This window comes from Phaethon aethereus (assembly GCF_964289735.1).
Source record: "Phaethon aethereus genome assembly, chromosome: 2".
Taxonomy (NCBI): domain Eukaryota; kingdom Metazoa; phylum Chordata; class Aves; order Phaethontiformes; family Phaethontidae; genus Phaethon; species Phaethon aethereus.
The window spans coordinates 150,295,240-150,315,562 of record NC_138582.1 but is presented as its reverse complement, the minus strand read 5'-3'; the positions used below and the strand labels follow the sequence as shown (position 1 = coordinate 150,315,562).

General features: G+C 39.1%; 1 protein-coding gene across 1 annotated transcript in view; it reads right to left on the bottom strand.

The window, feature by feature from the left end:
- The window catches only part of PLXDC2 (plexin domain containing 2), a gene marked incomplete at both ends in the record, with an annotated part of 276,012 nt that overhangs the window by 44,969 nt on the left and 210,720 nt on the right, over positions 1 to 20,323 (bottom strand). The window contains 3 exons of the mRNA XM_082015339.1: positions 6,407 to 6,488; positions 7,395 to 7,490; positions 17,757 to 17,856. Of these exons, the coding sequence (XP_081871465.1) occupies positions 6,407 to 6,488; positions 7,395 to 7,490; positions 17,757 to 17,856 (278 nt within the window). The remainder of the gene's footprint in view (positions 1 to 6,406; positions 6,489 to 7,394; positions 7,491 to 17,756; positions 17,857 to 20,323) is intronic.

The window sequence follows — 20,323 nt, the reverse complement described above, 5'->3', positions numbered from 1 at the left end:
ATGGGCAGAGTAACTCTGTCTGGAGTGCCTGGAGTGTCCTGGCTCATCACGACACACAGGAAGTCCAACACGGGAATTTGTGCAGCCTGTTGCAGGGGACTTTTCAAACCGGGGGTTTGCACTCAGTGGGTCAATACCATAAACTGGTATGATTTCAAAACAGATTATTCAATGCATAGTCTGGAAAACAGAGACTCTTAAGGATACAAGTTCATTTAAGCACTTAACATGAGCAAGACCTTTTTGGGAACTGGGACTCCCAAAGCTGAATCCCTCTTCCCTTGCAGACCCAGGAAAGCCCCCAGCAGGGCTGCCTGGACCGCAGCGGCAGGAGCTGACCCTGAGTCTCCAGGCAGCCACTGCCTGAGGGTAGCAGGGCTGCTCCGAGTTGGAACCTTGCAAGGGGGTATGAGTTTCAGTGCTGAGGCTTAAGCACCTCAACATCTAATGGACCACCCCTCAGGGGTGACTTGGGTTCAGAGGGCCCATGTTCACTTATTTTCTGTTCCTCAGGGTATTCTTTGATCATTGTGAGACTGTTGTTTTGTAACATGCATAATGAGCAGAGGTGATTCCTGGGGCTCAAGGAATTCACTGCTGAGCCCTGCTTAGAGTCAGGTAACTATAGGTATTTCCTCAGATAAAGTGTCTGAGCCCTAGAGACCTTTTTGGTCTTAGATACTTAAGTGCAGGGTTTGGTGAAAAGGTACTTTTAGTACTGCTGTCTTGTTTTGCATAACTTCCCTTGAAAATCTAAGTGAGTCAGCCAGCAAAACACCCTTGTGGATCTAGCTGTTAGGCTTTTGGGTTCCCTTGGCATAAGGCAGCCAGTTTTGAGGATTTAAAATGTGAATATAGGTATCAACAGTGACAGCTGAATAAAACTATCATCTAAACTGTTCACAGCTCTTGCCTTTAGTCTTTGGGTACTCCAGTTCCCTGTCTCCAGTGTTTGGATGATGGTACCACACTAAACCTGAGGGATGTTGCAAGGACTGGGAGATGCTTTTATCCTGTGTTAATGAAATGAAGCATGAGACACATTCAAAACCTGCGTCCCCAGCATACACAGATTGTAAGAGTGTGCTGTTTGTCTGCTGTCCTGGTTTCACTGAGAATAGAGTTAATTTTCATCACAGAAGCTAGTGTGAGGTTATGTTTTGGATCTGGGATGAGAAAATGTTGATAATGTGTTGATGTTTTGAGCTGTTGCTAAGTAGTCAAGGACAGCCCAGCTTCTCCTGCTGGCCTGCTAGCAAGAAGGCTGGGGGTGCACGGGAAGCTGGGAGGGGACACAGCCAGGACAGCTGACCCAGGCTGGCCAAAGGGATATTCCATACCATATGACATCATGCTCAATATATAAAGCTGGGATGAAGAAGAAGGAAAGGGTGGAGGGGCATTCGGAGTGATGGCATCTATCTTCCCAAGAAACCATTACGCGTGATGGAGCCCTGCTTCCCTGGAGATGGCTGAACACCTGCCTGCCCATGGGGAGTGGTGAATGGATTCCTTGTTTTGCTTTGCTTGCATACGTGGCTTTTGCTTTACTTGTCAAACTGTCTTTATCTCAAACCATGAATTTCCTCACTTTTACTCTTCCAGTTCTCTCCCACATCCCACCGTGGGGGAGTTAGCAAGTGACTGCGCGGTGCTTAGTTGCTGTCTGGGGTTAAACCACGACATCTGCTTATTTCTGAACTCCCTGAAATATCAGTGTCACTTCACTGCTGAAACCTGAGACTTTCCTGAAGTTCATAAAAACAAAAACATCGATATCTATAGAACCTGAACATAAATCTTTTCAAAACTTTGTGTAAAGGTGGTTTTTAAAAATTCCTTGATTATTTAAACATTATATTTTCATTCTATTTCAGTGCCAACTCTTTTAAAGTTAATAAACACAATTTATTTCTTGGGCAATTGACTTTAAATATTTCCAAAGGAACTCACTATTTCAGTAATGCGAGCAAGTTGTACAAATTGAACCTATAATATAACAGCAAAGTTTCCATAAAGCTTCCAAAAACTTTCCTAGAAAATGACATCTTTAACATGCAGGCTATACCAAGTGTCTAGAGTATGCAAACATTTTCAGAAGCATGAAAAGGTGATATAAACAGATCTAACATTAATGAATTCTCCCAGCTTTTACATGCTGGGAAGTCAGAGACAATGAAGAGAAAGTAATCCAAGTTTCAGCCACAGGAGACTACTATGAGGCAGATACTAAGTGCTTCTGGCATTTTATAGGCATAGATCCTTGTGTAGGAGAAAGCTATGATACCGTCTTAGCTTACATATTTATACTTGTCTCTTTCATTTATGCAACAGTTTTACTTTTGGAACAGTTACGGACCACACATAGTTAAAAAAACATTAGCTCCTACAGAAATCCTCCACCTGCTGAAGTCAGAAGAATACAATGTGCCTTTGCTTTAGTCATGATGAAACTGTATGGCATATGTCATATTGGATTTCAGAGTGGATAGTTTGATGATCCCTCATGAAAAAGGAAACTGATTTAAGCTTGTAGAGAGTGACAGGAATAGAGTAAATTTTGGTCTGAATCACCTACAAGAAGGACCTGCCTCTCTGAAGATTGCAGAGTTTGCACAGCAGCTGGGCTGAAGTTACAGCTAGGAAACAACTCACTGTTTTAGAATAAAGTTATTTTCATTCCAACACAGACTGCCCACATGGGGGAGTACAGTTATTCTGCAATGGCTCTGTTGGTCAATTTTCCTTGTGAAGTTACAGGTTTTATACAAACTTTCTGTTTTTCCAACAACTGTACTTTTTTGTGTGAATGATTCAATATATGGTTTAGCTTTTATGCAAGTAAAAAGGTATACAAGATGCTGTTCTTGGTAGTAATGTTGCTCTGGCTAAATGGGGTCATAACTTGCCGAGAAAAAAGGGTTGTAGAATTGGTATAGAGTTTTGTTTCCAGATGGATACTCATTTGCTTGTTACCCACATGGAAGTCTGTCTGCTCTGGGAGATCTCACTTTAGAGTACCAAAGTGCTACAGCAGCTCCACAGGAGAACCATCACTGTCTGTTACGTATCCTTCTGCCAGCCATATCTGACCCTCATTGCTCCTAACAGTCTCCTCACTAGCAAACAGGCATTCTCCCTTTGCAGAAATCAGAGCACTACATCAGTCGGTAGATTATTGCCACGCTGGAAACCTGTCATTATCAAGTTCAAAGCCTTTTTCAGGCTTTTGCACCAAAGGCTAATTGCCTTCCACACCCTGGGCTTTCCGTACAGCCAAGAGAGACAGCTTTTGTTTTCTCATCTCTCGGACCAGTGTGTCCAGTCAGCTTTGCAACCCAGAAGCATTACTTAGGCATTACTCCTAAGCATCTGCTTCTGCTTACTTCAAAAACCCCTATGAGCACTTATTTGAAAATGGACTGTAAATATTAATTTTCTTTGTGCTCTAGGCATTTCTGAAATGTCTAAGTTAATACTTCATGTAATGATTTGCCCTTGTTTTTCCAAGCAGATTTTATTCTGCTGCAGCAGAGCAATGTATATCACAAGAGGAGATAAAAGTCTAGGTTGATTTACAAGGTTGGTGACTGAAGAGCAGTGAGACAGAGAAAAAGCTGGAGCACTGTGATGAAAGAACTCACAACTTTCCATTCTTTATGATTTTTAACCAGGACAGTTAGGTTTTCTTGTTAAGTGCTTCTTTATTACATGCAAAAAGAACATTTTAACACAACGAATTTAGTTTTGAGGGGAGCAAAACCACAATGTGGTACTGAAGAAATGATTCTGAATATCTTCCTGTGATCCAGACATCTCCACTGAGGATGGAATAAGGCTTTTTTTTTTGTATCTGCCTAAAATGAATAAACATGCTGAGGAACAGCAAGGTAAAGTAAGAGAGATAAAGTAAGGTAAAATAATAGAAGGCAGGCGAGACTATCCAGAACTGGTAGGGAGCAGAAAATTATCAAAGCTGAGACAGAAATGAGTCCTGATCACAATGATCTTGCAGAGTAATGTACCTTAACTAAATAAATGCTCAGTCTTCACACTTTGGAAAGCAAGTTGCCTCTTTTCACAAAATATGCATCCACTTATTTCAGATCTGTTTCTCTGTAGAACTGAATTAGTTGAAATAAGCTGCTCATTTCAGAAGCTGGAGAAGAGTGGCCACGAAAGGCAATGGGGCCAGAGGCAGACATCATCACCAAAGCCATGTTTCCAGAGGAAATAACAATTTAATAAATAAGATGTAAAATCTAGTATAAAATTAGTATGTTCAGGGACTGGACCATAGCCTCAGAGGTTTTCAAGACGCAGATGAACGAAGTCATGAACAAACTGGTCTGACCTCACAGCTGGCCCTGCTTTGAGCAGGAGGTTAGACTAGATGACCTCTAGTGGATCCTTCCACTCTGAACGATTTTATGATTCTATACACAGTTCTCCATTTGCTTAAACCTGGCTGAATATCGCTCATCTTTATAGATGCAAATTGGATGGTATGACTGTTTTTAAATTATTGAAATTCCCATGTAGAGGCATAATCTTAGTTTGCTTTTCTGGATCCATGCTTTTCTTAAGGAATCGACTCCAGTTCCTGCTTTTGTTGCTAGTCAAACAAAGTCCAAACACAGCCTACCTGAAATGACAGTCTCCCTACTGTCAGTAATAGGCTAATTAACAGCAATAAAACCGTTCAGTCTATCTGCTGCAGCTTGTCGAAGACACAACCATGCTGCAGCATGGAGCCAGCTGTTTTTGGGAAACAGTGCAGCAGTGCCTCACGGTAGGTTCATCTTTGATTTCAGTGTGATCTTCACAGGCAAAACAAAAAGCAATATTTTTTTCATGCAAAAGTTAATTGAATAGAAATAGGTGTGCTGAGACTGTATATTTTTCAGCACTACATTACACCTTGCCAGTTGTGAAGGGGCAGCCACAAATTCACCTAAATACATGGAAGGGAATAGAGTATGACTACCTGCCTGGTGTTGCTTCCTGTTAAAGGCAAAAGATAAAACTCTTTTAGTTCTCTACAGTGAATTTGTGCCTCAATGAGTGAAACAGATTTTCCAGCAATTCTGGAACTCAGGAAACTCAGTTCTACAGAAACTAGAGAAAACCACAAAGGATCTCAAGGTTTGCCTGTTCTTCATAAGGGATCTGAACTTTACCATATAATTGAGTTTATCCAAACAGAAATGAGAACACTGGCCACAAAGCAACAGACCTTGCTCAAACCAAAGCCAACAGAAACTCAGTGCTACAACATTTATTAATGGAAGGAAAACCGAGCAATGCTTGAAAACAAGAAAATGGCTAAAGCAAGCAGGATCTGTTCATGCTTGCTTGGAACAGTTTTCTACAAGTATCCTTACTCTAGAAGATGTTTGATATGTTTTCTGTGACGTGATTTTTTAGCTCTAATTCCACTAAAAAGAGTTTTTTGCAAGACAAACTGGGAACAGAATGACTTTTCAAATGACTTACTACAGGAGTTGAAGCTTAAGAAAACACAAAAGTGACCCCAAGTTCCTAACTTCATACCACATTCATCAGCTATTTCTTCAACATGGTGTCAAATTATTGCCCTATTTTAGAATGCTAATAGCCTTTTCTCCTTTCATTATGCATCCATTTTACACATAATATTTCTGAACCACATCACTAGGGTTGAAAAACACAACAACAGTAAATATCCGTTATGATACTGCACTTTGTGTCAGAGAACTGGTGCTAAATAAATTCATGCTATGAAGGTCAATGAAGATCAGTGAGTAAAGAACTTTTTGGAAAAGCTACAGCTGCAGAGTTTCCATTTTGCTGTCTGTGCTCCAGCTACTCCACAGAGTCTAAATCGCTTCTGCTACTGACTTGACTGTCCTCATCAACATGGCAGGGAGAGGCTGAGGAGACCCAATGTACACACTGAGTATAATGAGAGGTTAAAAGAGAAAAGACTCTGACTCTTTGGATGTGTCGATCTCCCTACTGTTAAAAGAACAAGTATGTCTTATAGTTACATTACCACCCTGCATCTCCATGTGGTTAAATTATTTTTGATGAAGCCAGGGATATAGGGAGAAAATATTAATTTTATTATGATTTCTACTTCTTGTTCTCCTTCAAAAGGATTTTAAAGTAGGGTTAAGGAAATAGGAACAAAGGCTTAACTCCCAAAACAACTCTTTTGACTATTCTTACCTAATTTCTTTGCTGATGTGAAATGGGACAATGATGTGTTGCTAGTCATCGCAACTGAGGCTTATGTTCATGTGAATGCATGAATATAAGACCTAAATATAACAACCTTTGAGCTGCATAACCTATAGGCGATGTTTTTGGATATCCTTTGAGTACAGCTGCATACCCATGCGTAAAAGAAAATCCTTTTCTTTACCTTTGGAGTTTACTGCACCAGCTGCAGTTGAAACCAATCTGGGCAGTGACACAGGGACCACAGCTGGTAAACTGGAGACAAGCTGGGACGTAGATAAACAAACACAAATTATTACATTAGTCTCACAAATAAATCTCATAAAAAGCACAAAAGAAGGGTACATCTTCTGATAACATATATTTAGGGACTCAACAGGTTCACACATGTCCAAAATAAGACACTAAAACCAGCCTATTACAGTGCATTGCACAACTGTATGCACAAAGGTACATTTTATGTCTAGGATTCCATTTGTATTCCATTTATAAATGTATTCCCACTTCCACATCTGTTCATTCAGCTTCATTGCTAAATTTTCATTCTTTTGCTTAATATTAAGTATTTCCTTAAACCTCTTTCTTCCCTGGCTCCAGTGTTCCTTGGTGTTGCTAACATTCAGACACATGCAGACAATAAGACTAGAAGGAAAGTGTGCAAGAACTATAATTGGATTAGAAAAAAAAAAAAAGCTGTTTCCATTTTTTTTCACAGTAGTACAGCTTGCATCTTAAACCCAGAGATTTCTAAACAATGTAGTTTTACCTTGGACAAAAGAGGCAGATGAACTGCAAAATGAGGATATTCCTTTGTGATGTGATACATAATACACAGAAGAATTTGTATTTGCCTTACAAGCATGAAAACTGTTCTTTTTTTCTTGAGGAAACAAATTTAAAGGCAATAAAATCATTCTTCTGAAAAAATTATTTGGCACAAATTTCATTCAAAACCTATTGGGAGCTATATACCTATAAACTAACTTGAGATACATGAAGATGCACTGGATAATAAAACACCCATCTGGGAATAAATCTGAGAGGATAAATGATCTGTCCATGGTTCCAAGTCCACAGATAAAACAAAATATTTAAAATTGTGTGTGTGTTGCTGGGAGAGGGAGGGGAGTCTTTCCCAGGTCCAGCTGCTGCCCATGTTAGGTTTTACTTACTTGGAAGAGGTATCATTTCAACAGCTGAGAGATTGGTAATCTTTGACATCTGTAGCTCCACCCTGTGGTACTCATAAATTGTTCTTCTACGGACATCTACCAGGAAAGAAAAATAAAAATATTTTCACACTTTACTGTTTTGCACTCTGTAGATTGTGAAAATTAGTGGATGTAACGATTGCTCACTGACCCTTAGGTGCACATATAGCACAAATTTTCCTCAAGAATGTATTTTTAACTTTAGACATCATGAACGACCATGTAAAAAGCCTAGATAGAGAATTTTTCACTTGAGAAACCACCAGAGTTGACAGAACAGGTACATATTCCCTGTAAAGGATTATGAAAATGCTGAGTGTGCTCTCAAGCATCTTAGTCATTCATTTAGGCAGAAATTCTAGACAGTATACTGTCAGACATTTTAGGGTATATTTCAGATGCTTGCTTTCCTAAGACATTTCTCAGCTTACAGACTTGAGAGAAATGCTTTATATGCTCACTTTGTCAGTTCTTGTCAAGATGTGCAAACAAAACTGATTTCATTGCTTAATCAAATTTGTTAGCTACAAGCTAGCTCATATCTAAATGCACTAGAACATTTTTCATATTATAACATTGTATTAAAGAAGACAAGACAAGTCTTCCTAAACAGACAATGTTATGCATAATCTTTACACAAGCTGACTGCACCTAAGTTTCTCAAGGCAGAAATTCAATATATTCAATGCACTGTTCTTATGGGCTTTGAGCACACAAATGACTGTAAGACCCAAGCACAAGATAAGTGTGAAAAAATCACATAACTGTTAGTTTTCAGATCAATATCCTATCATATATTCTGAATATTCCAGGTTTTAACTGCACGGCTGCAATGCAGACTGGTGAGTTTGTACATTTGAAAATTAAAAGTACAGCCTATACCATCAATCTGACACAATAATGATGATTTTCTGGTGGACTGGATTCAAATTCATGTCTTTTTTGAAGGTCTGCTAGACTAATTGAAATCAATGATCAATACAATCACTGACCCTGTGGAATCATTCCAGAGAGGAATAAGGGGTTACATACAAAGGATTAAGAGGTTGTTCTGGTCAATGGCTGGTCTGAGTCTACACACAACAGAAGAAAAGGAATTGTAGACAGTCACAGACTCAATCTTAATCTTCTGTGTTGCCAGCCCTGTGTGGATTAGGGCACACCTTGTTGCTTGGTATAAAGGCTGTGTTTCTGCAGCCTGAAGCGGGCTCACATGGACTCCCCAGCTGTTAAGCAACCACATAGCACCAAATCTGAAGTGTCTTTCACAATCTCTTGTTAGAAGGGATGTTGTAGGCATTATTCAGACAGAAAATGGAGCCTCAGCTAAAATCATCAAGCAACAAATACTAATTTTTAAGGGAACAGAGAAAGTGCATTAAGGCATCCTGTGGCTAAGGTGTCTCTTGGTTCAAGTGGATGAGGCTTTCTAAGAAAAGAGGGATGGCCAACCTCTAAAAGCACAACTGTGGGAATCCCCCTTACACTACACAGAAAATAAGCATCAAGCTACTGGTGTCAGTTGGAATAAACAGGGGAATCTCTGAGGAGAGATGGGGAGGCAGAAGCAGAGCTGTGCTGGGTGGGATAACTCCTGCATCAGCCAGGGTTGCTGCAGGGCAAGCAGCTTCTCTTCCCTCTCTCTCTGCATAAGCTCTCAAGCACCGGTAGGCAGCATCTGGTTTTCAGACAATAATATTTCTGTTTAGCTCCAAATCAGCACCTTTGCCAAAAAGTTCCTCTTGTCATTTATTTGAAGCTGACTTTGCTGTGGCTTCACCCCTCCTGAGAGCAGATTTCTCTTTCGGTATGAAATGCACCTATAATTGAGCTAGTTTTATGTTTTACCTATGAAGCCATTCTAACTAGTTAAAAGACAGATATGGGGATGTGCCAAACATTTACCCCAATAAATGCCTTAGCCATGTTCTTCAAACGCACTGGACAGAAAGGGTTTTCAAGACAAAGGTAATGTCATGATGGGGTAGGAAAAAACTCTTGCCAGCAGTGAGAGGTTTATGTTCCCAGGATGGTAAGTCCCATAAAAGCACCTGCCAAATCAGTGTGATCAGGAAATGTGTTTGAAATGAACTCCTGCCAATGCTGAAGGCTGTAATTTGTTTCCACAGAGATCTCTATCCTTCTGCCCCAAAAAATAAGCAAACCGATACATAAATTAAAATGGTGGGTGCTGGCACTTTAACTGTACTCCACTTCAATTCAACAGCAGTGGGTACAGGTATGCTATAAGCCTGCTTACTCTGAACCTTTCCTAACAGACTCCTCACAGGGCTTACAAGAAATAAGGAGCCTCTGGCTTTCCAAAAATCCAGTAAGAATCAGTGACTCAGGTCACAGGCACTTTCACCTCAGCCAGTGTATGAAATTTCTAAAAAACGCTGATTTTAAGACAATTAAGTTAGTTATTAAAAAAATCATTTCTTGTCACACATATTTCAGCATGACTGCTGATCCCATTAAATCCCGCTTCCTGGTAGACTCAGGTTTGATCTTTTCTTCCTCAGGAAGAAGACTGTGCCAACCACAGGTGGTGAGTTTGCATACGAGGGATCTATCTACTGTAAGAAACCTAAGCACAGAGAGGTATTTGCACAGTCACCTTCCAACAGCTTTGTATATACTTGCAGGCAGGTGGCTGGAAACACGGGTGTTCAAATTTATCTGCATGGCCAGGTTATAAAATAATGCAGGTGTAGACTCTTTTGAAAGTCTGACTTGAAACACACCATGCTTAGCTCCTCAAAATGCACTTTTTCCTCCCTGTTTAGAATTCTGAGCCTGTTTCCCCTTAACAGAATAGGCTAGAAAAGCTAAACTCAACAGGATGAACAGAAAAATGAATACTCACCTGGCACTTCCCCCCTCAACCTCTCCACACACACTCCTGCTCCAACCCGACACACACCGCCTTTCACTCCGGTAGAACTTGTTCTTCTTTGACTTACATCGTCTATTTAGCTCTTTTACAAACAAGTACAAGTACAGAATCACAAAGAGCTTATGAAGCCACTTATTTCAGTATGCAGCTTAACTTGACAAGAACTAGTGAAATAATTTGATGTAGTAACAGACCAAAATTTAAGCATCATGTATAGTTATTTTACTGAAATGAGGCATTACAGAGAAGGAAGAAATGGAAAATGACCTTTTGCATGCATATATACTTTTGAAGTACCATTCCTCATTCTGAATTTCAGAAAATGTCCATACTCTTCTTCTAGTCATGAAAATATTTTACTTTTCTGTAGGTCCGAGTATCTCAATCACCCTTTTTAACCAAATGATATAAATTATATTTTTTTTTCAGTAACAGTGTCTATTTTTTTTTACATTTAGTTTCATTTACAGCATTGGTCCAAATTGCCCTTTGGTTTGTTTCTGTGGCATGCACATGTGCTATTTTTGCATACAAGGCCAAAGGTACAGTCCCAGCACAAAAAGCTGAAGAAAACACCAGTATTAACTTGAGGTAAGTACGTTCCTCAGTGACCTAGAGAGATAATGTGGTGGGTCAGAAGGCCAATTGAATGAATCCTTTCCAGGGATTAAGCTATGGACTGGTAAACTACAGATGTGCAAGATTTTGGTGTGGCAAAACATTTCTATGTAGTTTTATCAGGGTAGTTTTAAACTAAATAATGGCATGTAAATATTCTATGAAACAGAATTTCCAGAGCTAACTAACTGTACTAAGTAGGGAAAGTGCTCTGGAGATGGAGTGGTGCCAGAAGAGCACCAATGATTTCCTAACACACCTGAAGGGTCAGTAGTTAGTAACAAACCATTCTAAATAGGTGTCCAACAGGTGCACAATCTCTCTGGTACTTTCCCATCACATAATCACATTTCCTCATACAGCAATCCTCAGCTAAAACCTGCAACCCAGTGAAATGTGAAAATATTGGAGAAGTCAGTCTATCTTTTTAAATTATATGTTCACACAAATAAAAATCTTTGTCAGTGAAAGATTTCGAGGGAATTGTGATTGGCCATATACCCAGCAAAAACTGCTAAACAAGGCCATATGTATTCATACAGCTGCACCTTCATTTTTAAGTCTAGCTGATAGAGAAAACACAAATGGTAAAGAGAGTGCATTTGATTATGCAGAAGTCAATTTGAAGCAAACAATTTGTGAAACATATCCAGCTTACATTGCAAGCAATTTGTGAAAAATATAAGGCACACAGAAGGGTGGGGCACAGCTGCTGTACTATACAGCCACTGGTTTTGTTTGATAGGGACTTTGTTTAGCACCACTGGCTGAATAAAATCTTCATGCAAATATATATTTTGCCAGTCTGATATGTCTGACTGCCATCACCACAAAAGGTAAGGAAATTAGAATGTCAAAGCAATCTTTGTTCTTTGTTTTTAACAGCTTCACAATGCTAAACTTATCAATATTAACTAATTCTCGAGGCACTGACACTGGGATCAAAAACGCCTGTAAACCACCACCACAATTGCTCTTGGTCATGGACTGTTACACACATGTCTGGATGTAAATCAAAACTCAGATTCCCTAGTTGTATTAACTTTACTACTCTCCTAAAAGTTACAAAAAATCTCTTTAAAACCTGGGAACTGCACCTCAAAGATGTATAATCTGTGAATAAGCAAACCAGTGAAGTAGGCTCTGAAAATACCCGCTTTATGAACAATGCAGAAAAAAACGTTCTGCACCAATGCTCTGTGCCTACCACACATCATTTACTTTGAAACTCACCACGTCCTTTCATATTTACCCAAACTCTTGATGCCTGCTGAGCTGCTCTTAGTACAGGACTGAGGTGTGAAAAACATGCTTTATCCCCTTAAGCCACCACGCACTGAACTGCCTAATTCTGAGAGTGCTCAGTAGCCAGTTAAGGCTTTGGCTAAAATGAGAACATTTTAAACTTTGATCACCTCATACCAGTCCCTGAAGTGCTGTTATGCCACCAAAGATTCGCAGCATGCCCATCCCTTTCCCCCACTGCTCCTGAATCGGATATGTAGTGCCAAGGGAGCCAGGTGCCTGGCTAATCCCTTTCAGGCCAGCAGACAAACACGTAGGGCTGGCAGAGCTAGCGTTCTGCGGAATTAGTTACACTAGAGCAAAGCAAGAATAAATACTACGAATTTAGAGTGATAACTTCGGGGCCCATTTTGCACAGAGGTAAATGACAAAATTACCAGCAAAGGTAGCTGGCAGACTTCGCGATTTCCCAGATGGTGCTGCACCTTTACACAATAAATATCACAACACAAACTGCTAGTCTTCTTTTACCCTTCAGGAAGGTAATTTTAAGGTTCTTTCAGGGGCTTCACTGCTGTAAACAAACTGGAGAGAAACCTTCAGCAAACAGTTATAACATGCAGAGCTGTCACTTAATTATATGCTTGAGTTATACTACATATTGAGTGGCACTAATTGTACTGAAACTGGAAGATTACTAACACATAGCTCAGCTACAATTTCATTTGTGTACATAGTGTTGTTGAGTAATTTCAGTGTCATTAAATGTTGGGTTGTCAAGGTACAGATTTTTTAAAAGAGCTGTACCTAATACAGTAGAGGCCAAGATCATGGAGCAGTATGTCTCACCATGGAGAAAAGTCTAGCCATAATCTCTAAGTGCAAGAGTAGTAACTCGCTCTGTAGACCCCCTGAATCTGGCACTCTCTCCTTCACCAGTGTATTTCATGCTTTGGTGGAAAACAAAGCACAATCCAGGTGCCCACTGGTGGGCTTTTTCATTGCTAAAATAAAATACTGGGCTGCAGGAAATGCTTTTTCATTTCTTTTTCATGCACAATAGAAAGTTAATTGATAGACAAAAGGGAAGGCAGCACTGAAACAAAGGACAGAGATGTAGTAAACCTGAAGGAAAGGAAGGACGGTAGGGAAAGAAAGACGGTCATGAAATTAGGGAGAGATCTTGGTAGTCTGCAGAAGGGAGAACAAAGGACACTGTAGGTGACTGAAATAAGGATCAAGAACAGAATGAAAAAAAAAAAGAGGAAACAGGGAAGAGAAGGTGGTTGCAATGGGACAGGAACAAACTTCCTGATGCAGTGAAGATGCTGAAGGGAGGAGAGAAGACTTGCTGGAGGAACATGTAAAGCTGTCCTGCAGCTTTGTCTTCACCAATCATGTGTTGTCTAACCAGAAGACATCCATTAAACATTCTTAGTGTCTTTGTTACAAAATGAAAAATAGTTAATGTACAAGTGTTCGGCCACTCTGAAGAAGTAGAGAACAGGGTGGACAAATCAGAAGCAGAGGTCCAGAGCCTGGCTCACTTCACTTGAAGTACCTGGAAGAAGCAGAAACTTCCTCTAAAATTAATCAATATGGACTTGATTTGCCATTTTGCTGCCATATAAATCTTAGAATTTAGGGCTTTTCTTGTTAATCTTGGTGTCAAGAAAAAATTTACTTCCATTTCACAGATTACCAAAGTACCTCTAGAGTATATACAGGCATATGTATTTATACATACATATATATATATATAAAAAATAGCGGCCAATCTGCATCAATATAATAGTACCACATATAGGCTTGAAAATAAAGACATTGTGTATATATGAGCATTAGTAGCAGATCAAGGAAAAAAAATCAAACATAGAAAACAGGCAGAAAGCCACCTGCCAAAAATCTCTCATCTCTGTGCTCTTAAACTGCTCTAACTCTTAAAAGATAAGGTGAAAAAATGTAGGTACCTGTATTCTTTTAGGGACAGATAAAAGGAGTATTACTGCAAAGCCTTTATATGTACGAGTATATTAACAAAAATAGGTATGAAATGCTCAAGGCTCTCCATTTCAAGAAGTTCAGAAAATCCTTTCTTTTTGCTGTTGCATCTTCAAGAGGATCCTTTTCAGCACTCATTAAAATGCACTTTTGAAATAAAACTGCTGATCAAAAAACATGTTTTTCTCTCCTCAGAATGAAATAGGTTTGCCTGCCTTTAGAACTCACTTTTCAGAAGTATTAAAAAAGTTATTACTAATGTTTCAGACAGTATGTCTGAAAAAATCTGGTAAATAGTTCTAAATCTTCCAAAATTACTTCAATACAACTAGGACTTTTATACTGAAATTTTAGAATGCTGAGCATACAGAGTCCACCAAAGACATCCAGCATTTTTTAAAATCGAGAGGATATTTTTGTTCAAATAGGCTTCTGTTGCACTTAATGTTTCTTTCTGAAAAAAATAACTGACAAAACTCAAACATAAAGCAGTGGAGTTGGGGTTATTTTTGTTTGATTTGTGTTTGGGGTTTTTTTTAGCTAGCCATGAACATAAAGGGAAACTGGGTTTTCTTGATGGAAAAGTCTTTACTAAAGTGTTAAGCAACAACTAATAGCTATATAATCTTTGCCTTCTTTTGGGACAAACAAACAGCAATTTATATTCTTCCATTGTCTTAAGGAGCTAACAAGTAAAGTAAAACAACAATTCTATCATATCACTTTTCCAGTAATTGACTAGAGCCATGGCTGATTTAACACCTATGAAAAACACGAATGCAAGAACATGCATATTTTAAGAGCATCTGACACCAGCTCTCTATGGGCCAACATTATTTACCAGTTCTGTCAGGGTGCTATTATGTTGCCTGTACATACTAATACAAACCTGTTTCACTGAAAGTGCAATTTGGCTTCAGGAAAATCTGCTGTGAACTGATGGTTCCCTAGCTCTTGTGTAAGCTGCAAACTAGCAAAAATAATAATGGATTACCACCATCCACAGAACCATTCATTAAGGAGAAAAGCAGTGCATTACACACAGTAATAGAGAAATAATGCTGTCAAACTAGTTGATGCAGTGGCACGTTTTAGACTCTTTACCCACATTCTATTCTTCTTATCTGCCATTCCTTAATGTAACTTAATGAACAGAGTAAGTTTAAGATGAAACACTAGACAGATTTTATGGTTAATTAGAGTCACTTCACTTAGCAGAAAGTGTCGTGACAAAAAGGTCTGCAGAAACACTAGAACTAGAAGACTAGTAAGTAAACTGTGTATTCATCAAACCCAATATTAGGTAATCGGTAGTAAAATAAGGTGCATGTCTGAAATATTTCTACAGAAAGAAACATTCAAACTAGAACAAAGACTCACATATACCATATATTTTACATACAAAATATGTAAATTTAAAGTAAGTCCTTTAGTGTTGTTTGATGATGGAGGCCTGATGCCAAAAAACCTACATACGGCTTGCATGTCTTAAGTTAAATTTCTGTGTGACTATTCTCATAAACCATTTGCACAAGACAATCAACCTAATTTTCTTCTGAATCAATTTTAGGAGCTCTCATGAGCTGAAGACTCACAGAAATATTCAGATCATTCACTTACAAACATCACTCAAATTGCTAAAATCGCTTGCCTAGAATAGAATCACAGAATCACAGAATCACAGAATCATTAAAGTTGGAAAGGACCTTCAAGATCATCAAGTCCAACCATTAATCCAGCGCCACCATGTCCCCTAAACCATGTCCTGAAGCGCCACATCCACACGTTTTTTGAACACTTCCAGAGATGGTGACTCCACCACCTCCCTGGGCAGCCTGTTCCAATGCTTGACCACTCTCTTGGTGAAGAAATTTTTCCTAATATCCAATCTAAACATCCCCTGGGGCAACTTGAGGCCATTTCCTCTTGTCCTATCACTAGTTAGGTGGGAGACCAACACCCATGTCGCCACAACCCCCTTTCAGGTAGTTGTAGAGAGCGATAAGGTCTCCCCTCAGCCTCCTCTTCTCCAGAATGAACAACCCCAGTTCCCTCAGCCGCTCCTCATAAGACTTGTGCTCCAGACCCTTCACCAGCTTCATTGCCCTTCTCTGGACACACTCCAGCACCTCAGCATCCTTCTTGTAGTGAGGGGCCCAAAACTGAACACAGTATTTGAGGTGCGGCCTCACCAGTGCCGAGTACAGGGGCACGATCACTTCCCTACTCCTGCTGGCCACACTATTTCTGATACAGGCCAGGACGCTGTTGGCCTTCTTGGCCACCTGGGCACACTGCCGGCTCATATTCAGCTGGCTGTCAACCAGCACCCCCAGGTCCCTTTCCGCCAGGCAGCTCTCCAGCCACTCTTCCCCAAGCCAATAATTTGTTCCTAAGCACTCAAAAGCAATCCATGCGACCATAAGCACATCACAACTACCTGTCATACTTCAGAAACAGATTGCTTCCAACACCTGATCTCTTAAGGAAATCTGGGCATGCCAACCTCCTTCACACTGCTCTGAGTTCACAACACGCAACAGATGGCACTGAAATTTTCCACCTTCCCCATGGCAGGACATACAAGACGTAGGTTTTATGCTCTCTCATATCAAAGACTGTTTAAATGTGATAAGGGGATAGGATGAACTGAAAGGCAATAGTACCTGCAACTTCAGTGTCAGCCCCATCTGCAGACTGCCTTAAAGATGGGCTGGACCAGGCCAGTCCTTATGAGCTTTATCTGCACCACACCTCTGTCAGGGTTCACTTCAGGACAATATGCCTGGCCTCAGTCCTAGGATGCTGCTTCAAGTGCAGCTCCTTCCACCTACACCCTGCTATTAGAGGATCATCAAAAATTGAAGTTAGTAAATTTGCTCCAAATGTGTAAATAAAACCAACACACTTGGAAAGCAAGCATACGCTCTAATGGTTAAACAACCTCAAAGGGTTCTGTACACAGTATGTTAAAACAAAGCATCAAGGAAATCACACTTGATTTCCTACTATTTGTTTTCAGTCAAGCCACACAAAGTATAATTAACGCCACAGAAAATTAAATGTCACCTGCATTACTGTTGTCACAACTATGTGAGACCAAGATGTTATTAAATAACTATATCTCCTCTTCTTTTCTCTCACTAAAATGTATATATGAATTTGAAGTTCAGAATGTAAAGTCTCAAAAACTTCCAGGCTGGATATTTTTCTCTTTTTGGATACAGAAGATTTTTCTGAACAGTTTGCTTCTTCCCTACTATGGATATGGAGACATATTCCAGACAAAGTAACTTATGGAATACCAAACTGTGCTGGCTGACAGTTTGATTTTACATTATTTGGCTGACCATTTAGTTTTATTTACTTAATTTATCAGCTCAGAAGAAACAATGACAGAGAAAGCCACATTGGGAATTATCAAGCAAATAAAATTACACTTGAACTAACAAGCTGAAATTAGCTAAGTGATTTGTTGTGCAGCTAATCATTCTTGATGAAATCAGCTTATACTAATTTCTCAGCCTCCAAACCATTAGCACCACTACAATACTACATACTGGGAATTTGCTGGATCCTGTGCACGACCACAAATGCATCTGAGAGTCCCACTTTCACTGGGTGGTTGGTCGAACTTATCTGTGTCACAGCAACAGGAATCTGGAAGACAAAAGAGGAAGATATGCATGAAATACTGAAGTAAAAAAATTCAGACTAAAAATAACAGCACTGCCATAATGAACATTTAACCAGTGTAAACTAAAAGTCCTAAATAAATATTTTATACAATATAGCATAATATGACTAAGGATTTATTGAAGATTGAAATTACTGTTTTTAATTTTTATTTTATTCTAGTTTGCTTTGCTGCTTATATAACAATATTCACATCAACACATAGAGGTGGAACAATTGTTAATGATGACACAGAAAAGGGCAGTATTTTTCAGTAATTTATTTCCCCCAGTTGAAGACAAAGTGGGATGATGTGCTCGTATCAGACAAGGATACTTTTCTCTGCTATTGAACACACTAACTGTGAAAGTTCAGCTTGGGATGAACATTTTAAAAGCTTATGGTTCCATTAACTTGCACTGAAAACGGTTTGAAGAACTATCGGAAGAGAGCTCTGGCCCAATGATATTCTTCTTTAATATGTCTCGGAATAGCAGGGAAATTATCAATGTCATGGAAAACGAGGAAAACGCCAGATGCTCATTTGCCAACACCTGGAGGAAGAAATAAGAAGACTTAGCTATAGACCAGTCCAGCTTTATGTAACAGATGCAGATGCTGGGCAACATGATTGTATGAAAATAGGTGTCAAGTTTGATTTCATTATTTGGGCAAGATTGCGGCTTTGGCTGATACTTGTATAGATGTAATAGCTTTAGAATTTTGTAAGGTGTTTGATTTAGGGACATGTAGCATTTATTCAATATTAATATAGTTAACTAGACTGACTGATCACAAACAGCCATCACTAAAGAAGCAGCTCAAACTGACAGTGTGTACGGTGTATCCTCCTTCTTCAGAGATCAGACCTAGTATTTATTCAAAAGTTTTATCAAAGACTGGGAAGGAAATGTAAATTTACTGCCAACCAGTTCTGCAGATGACACTGGCAGAGCAAAAATAATGAAATGCCTGGATTAATTAGCAAAGTTAGACCTTGCAAAAAATTGCAAAGTTATAACTCAAGAGAACAAAGACTGCAAGGTAGAGGTTTGAGGGCCATGTTGTAGAAAGCAGCAGTTTTGGAAGGAATCTCATTGTTGTAGTGGATGAACAATTCCAGCTGTCAGAAGGGACACTGCAGCAAGAAAACTTAATTTGATGTGATATTTGGTTACACAAACAGTGGAATATAGCCTAATGCCTAATAGGGTGGCCATTTTACTTGAATCTGCCCATTAGATCATTACTGAAAGGTTACACAAACTTTGGGAGGATCTGTTTCTTAAAAAGATGCTGAAAACTTAAGAGAAGGAAGATTAAAAGAGTAATAAAAATATTTATAAAACTTTTGCAGTTCTCAAATGCCATTAACAGAGGAGTTAGAGAGCTCTATTTATTTGGCTTCCCAAAGGGGAAATGGAAAGCTGGCTGTATTACCATAAACAAGTACTGCCATGGGGAGAAATTACTCAGGGGATAAAGAGTTTTTTCATCTGTCATAGAAAGATATAACCAGAAGCTGGAAGCTGCCGACAAATACCTTCAAAGTAGAATAAGGCACGTTTCTATGATTGAATGTTATTAACCACTGGGATAAACTATCAAGGGAAATTATGATTCTCTACCCATTGCTGCTTTTAAATCACAGTTAGATATCTTATTTTTCAAAGCTGGCCTTCAGTTAATCAGAAATTACCAGGCTGAAGACAGATGAAACTGGATCAAGTGTAAGAAAGTGAAACACAAGGTGCTAGCTCAGCTAATCTAATAGTCTGCTCTGGCTTTACCTGTGTAAAACTACCAAAATTATACTGTTGGCCAGTATTTTTCACATAGCAGAAAAGTGCCAAAGCAAAAAGCTGGCTACACAACCAGTGAATAAGGATTCAGTACTGTCTACAAATCAATTAATGGCATGACTTCTGATAATTGAATTGAGCATTAGTAGCTGTTCTCCTCCTTGCTCCCAAAGTATCATTTAGCTGTGCTTTTTCCTAATTACACTGGTATCTGTCTAGGAAAAGTTGAGACTATTAAATGAAAAAGTGAGTTCTGGGAAATAAAACTGTCATAAATTTCCATTTCTTTTACTTGATTTAGTGACTGTTTTAGCTGGTTTATCTAGGGGTGCTGGCATACATGGTCTGCTTCGGCATAACAAAAGGGACTATGTTAAACCAACATAAAAACCAGAAGTGGCTTGGAAATACTACTAGTAATACATCAGTTTAAATTTGGCTTATATCAGTTTAGCTCTGATGCAGTTATGGGAGAATATGACATAAGAAGGCTGAAAGCCATATTTTCGAAGTCTCCAAAATAAAAGACTCAGTTCAGAAATAACTCTATAAACTTTCTCCAGCATGAAAGCATAAACAAAACAAGGGAATTATTCACAGTCTCATACACACTGTATGAGATATACATACTCTCTACATACTGTAGAGAA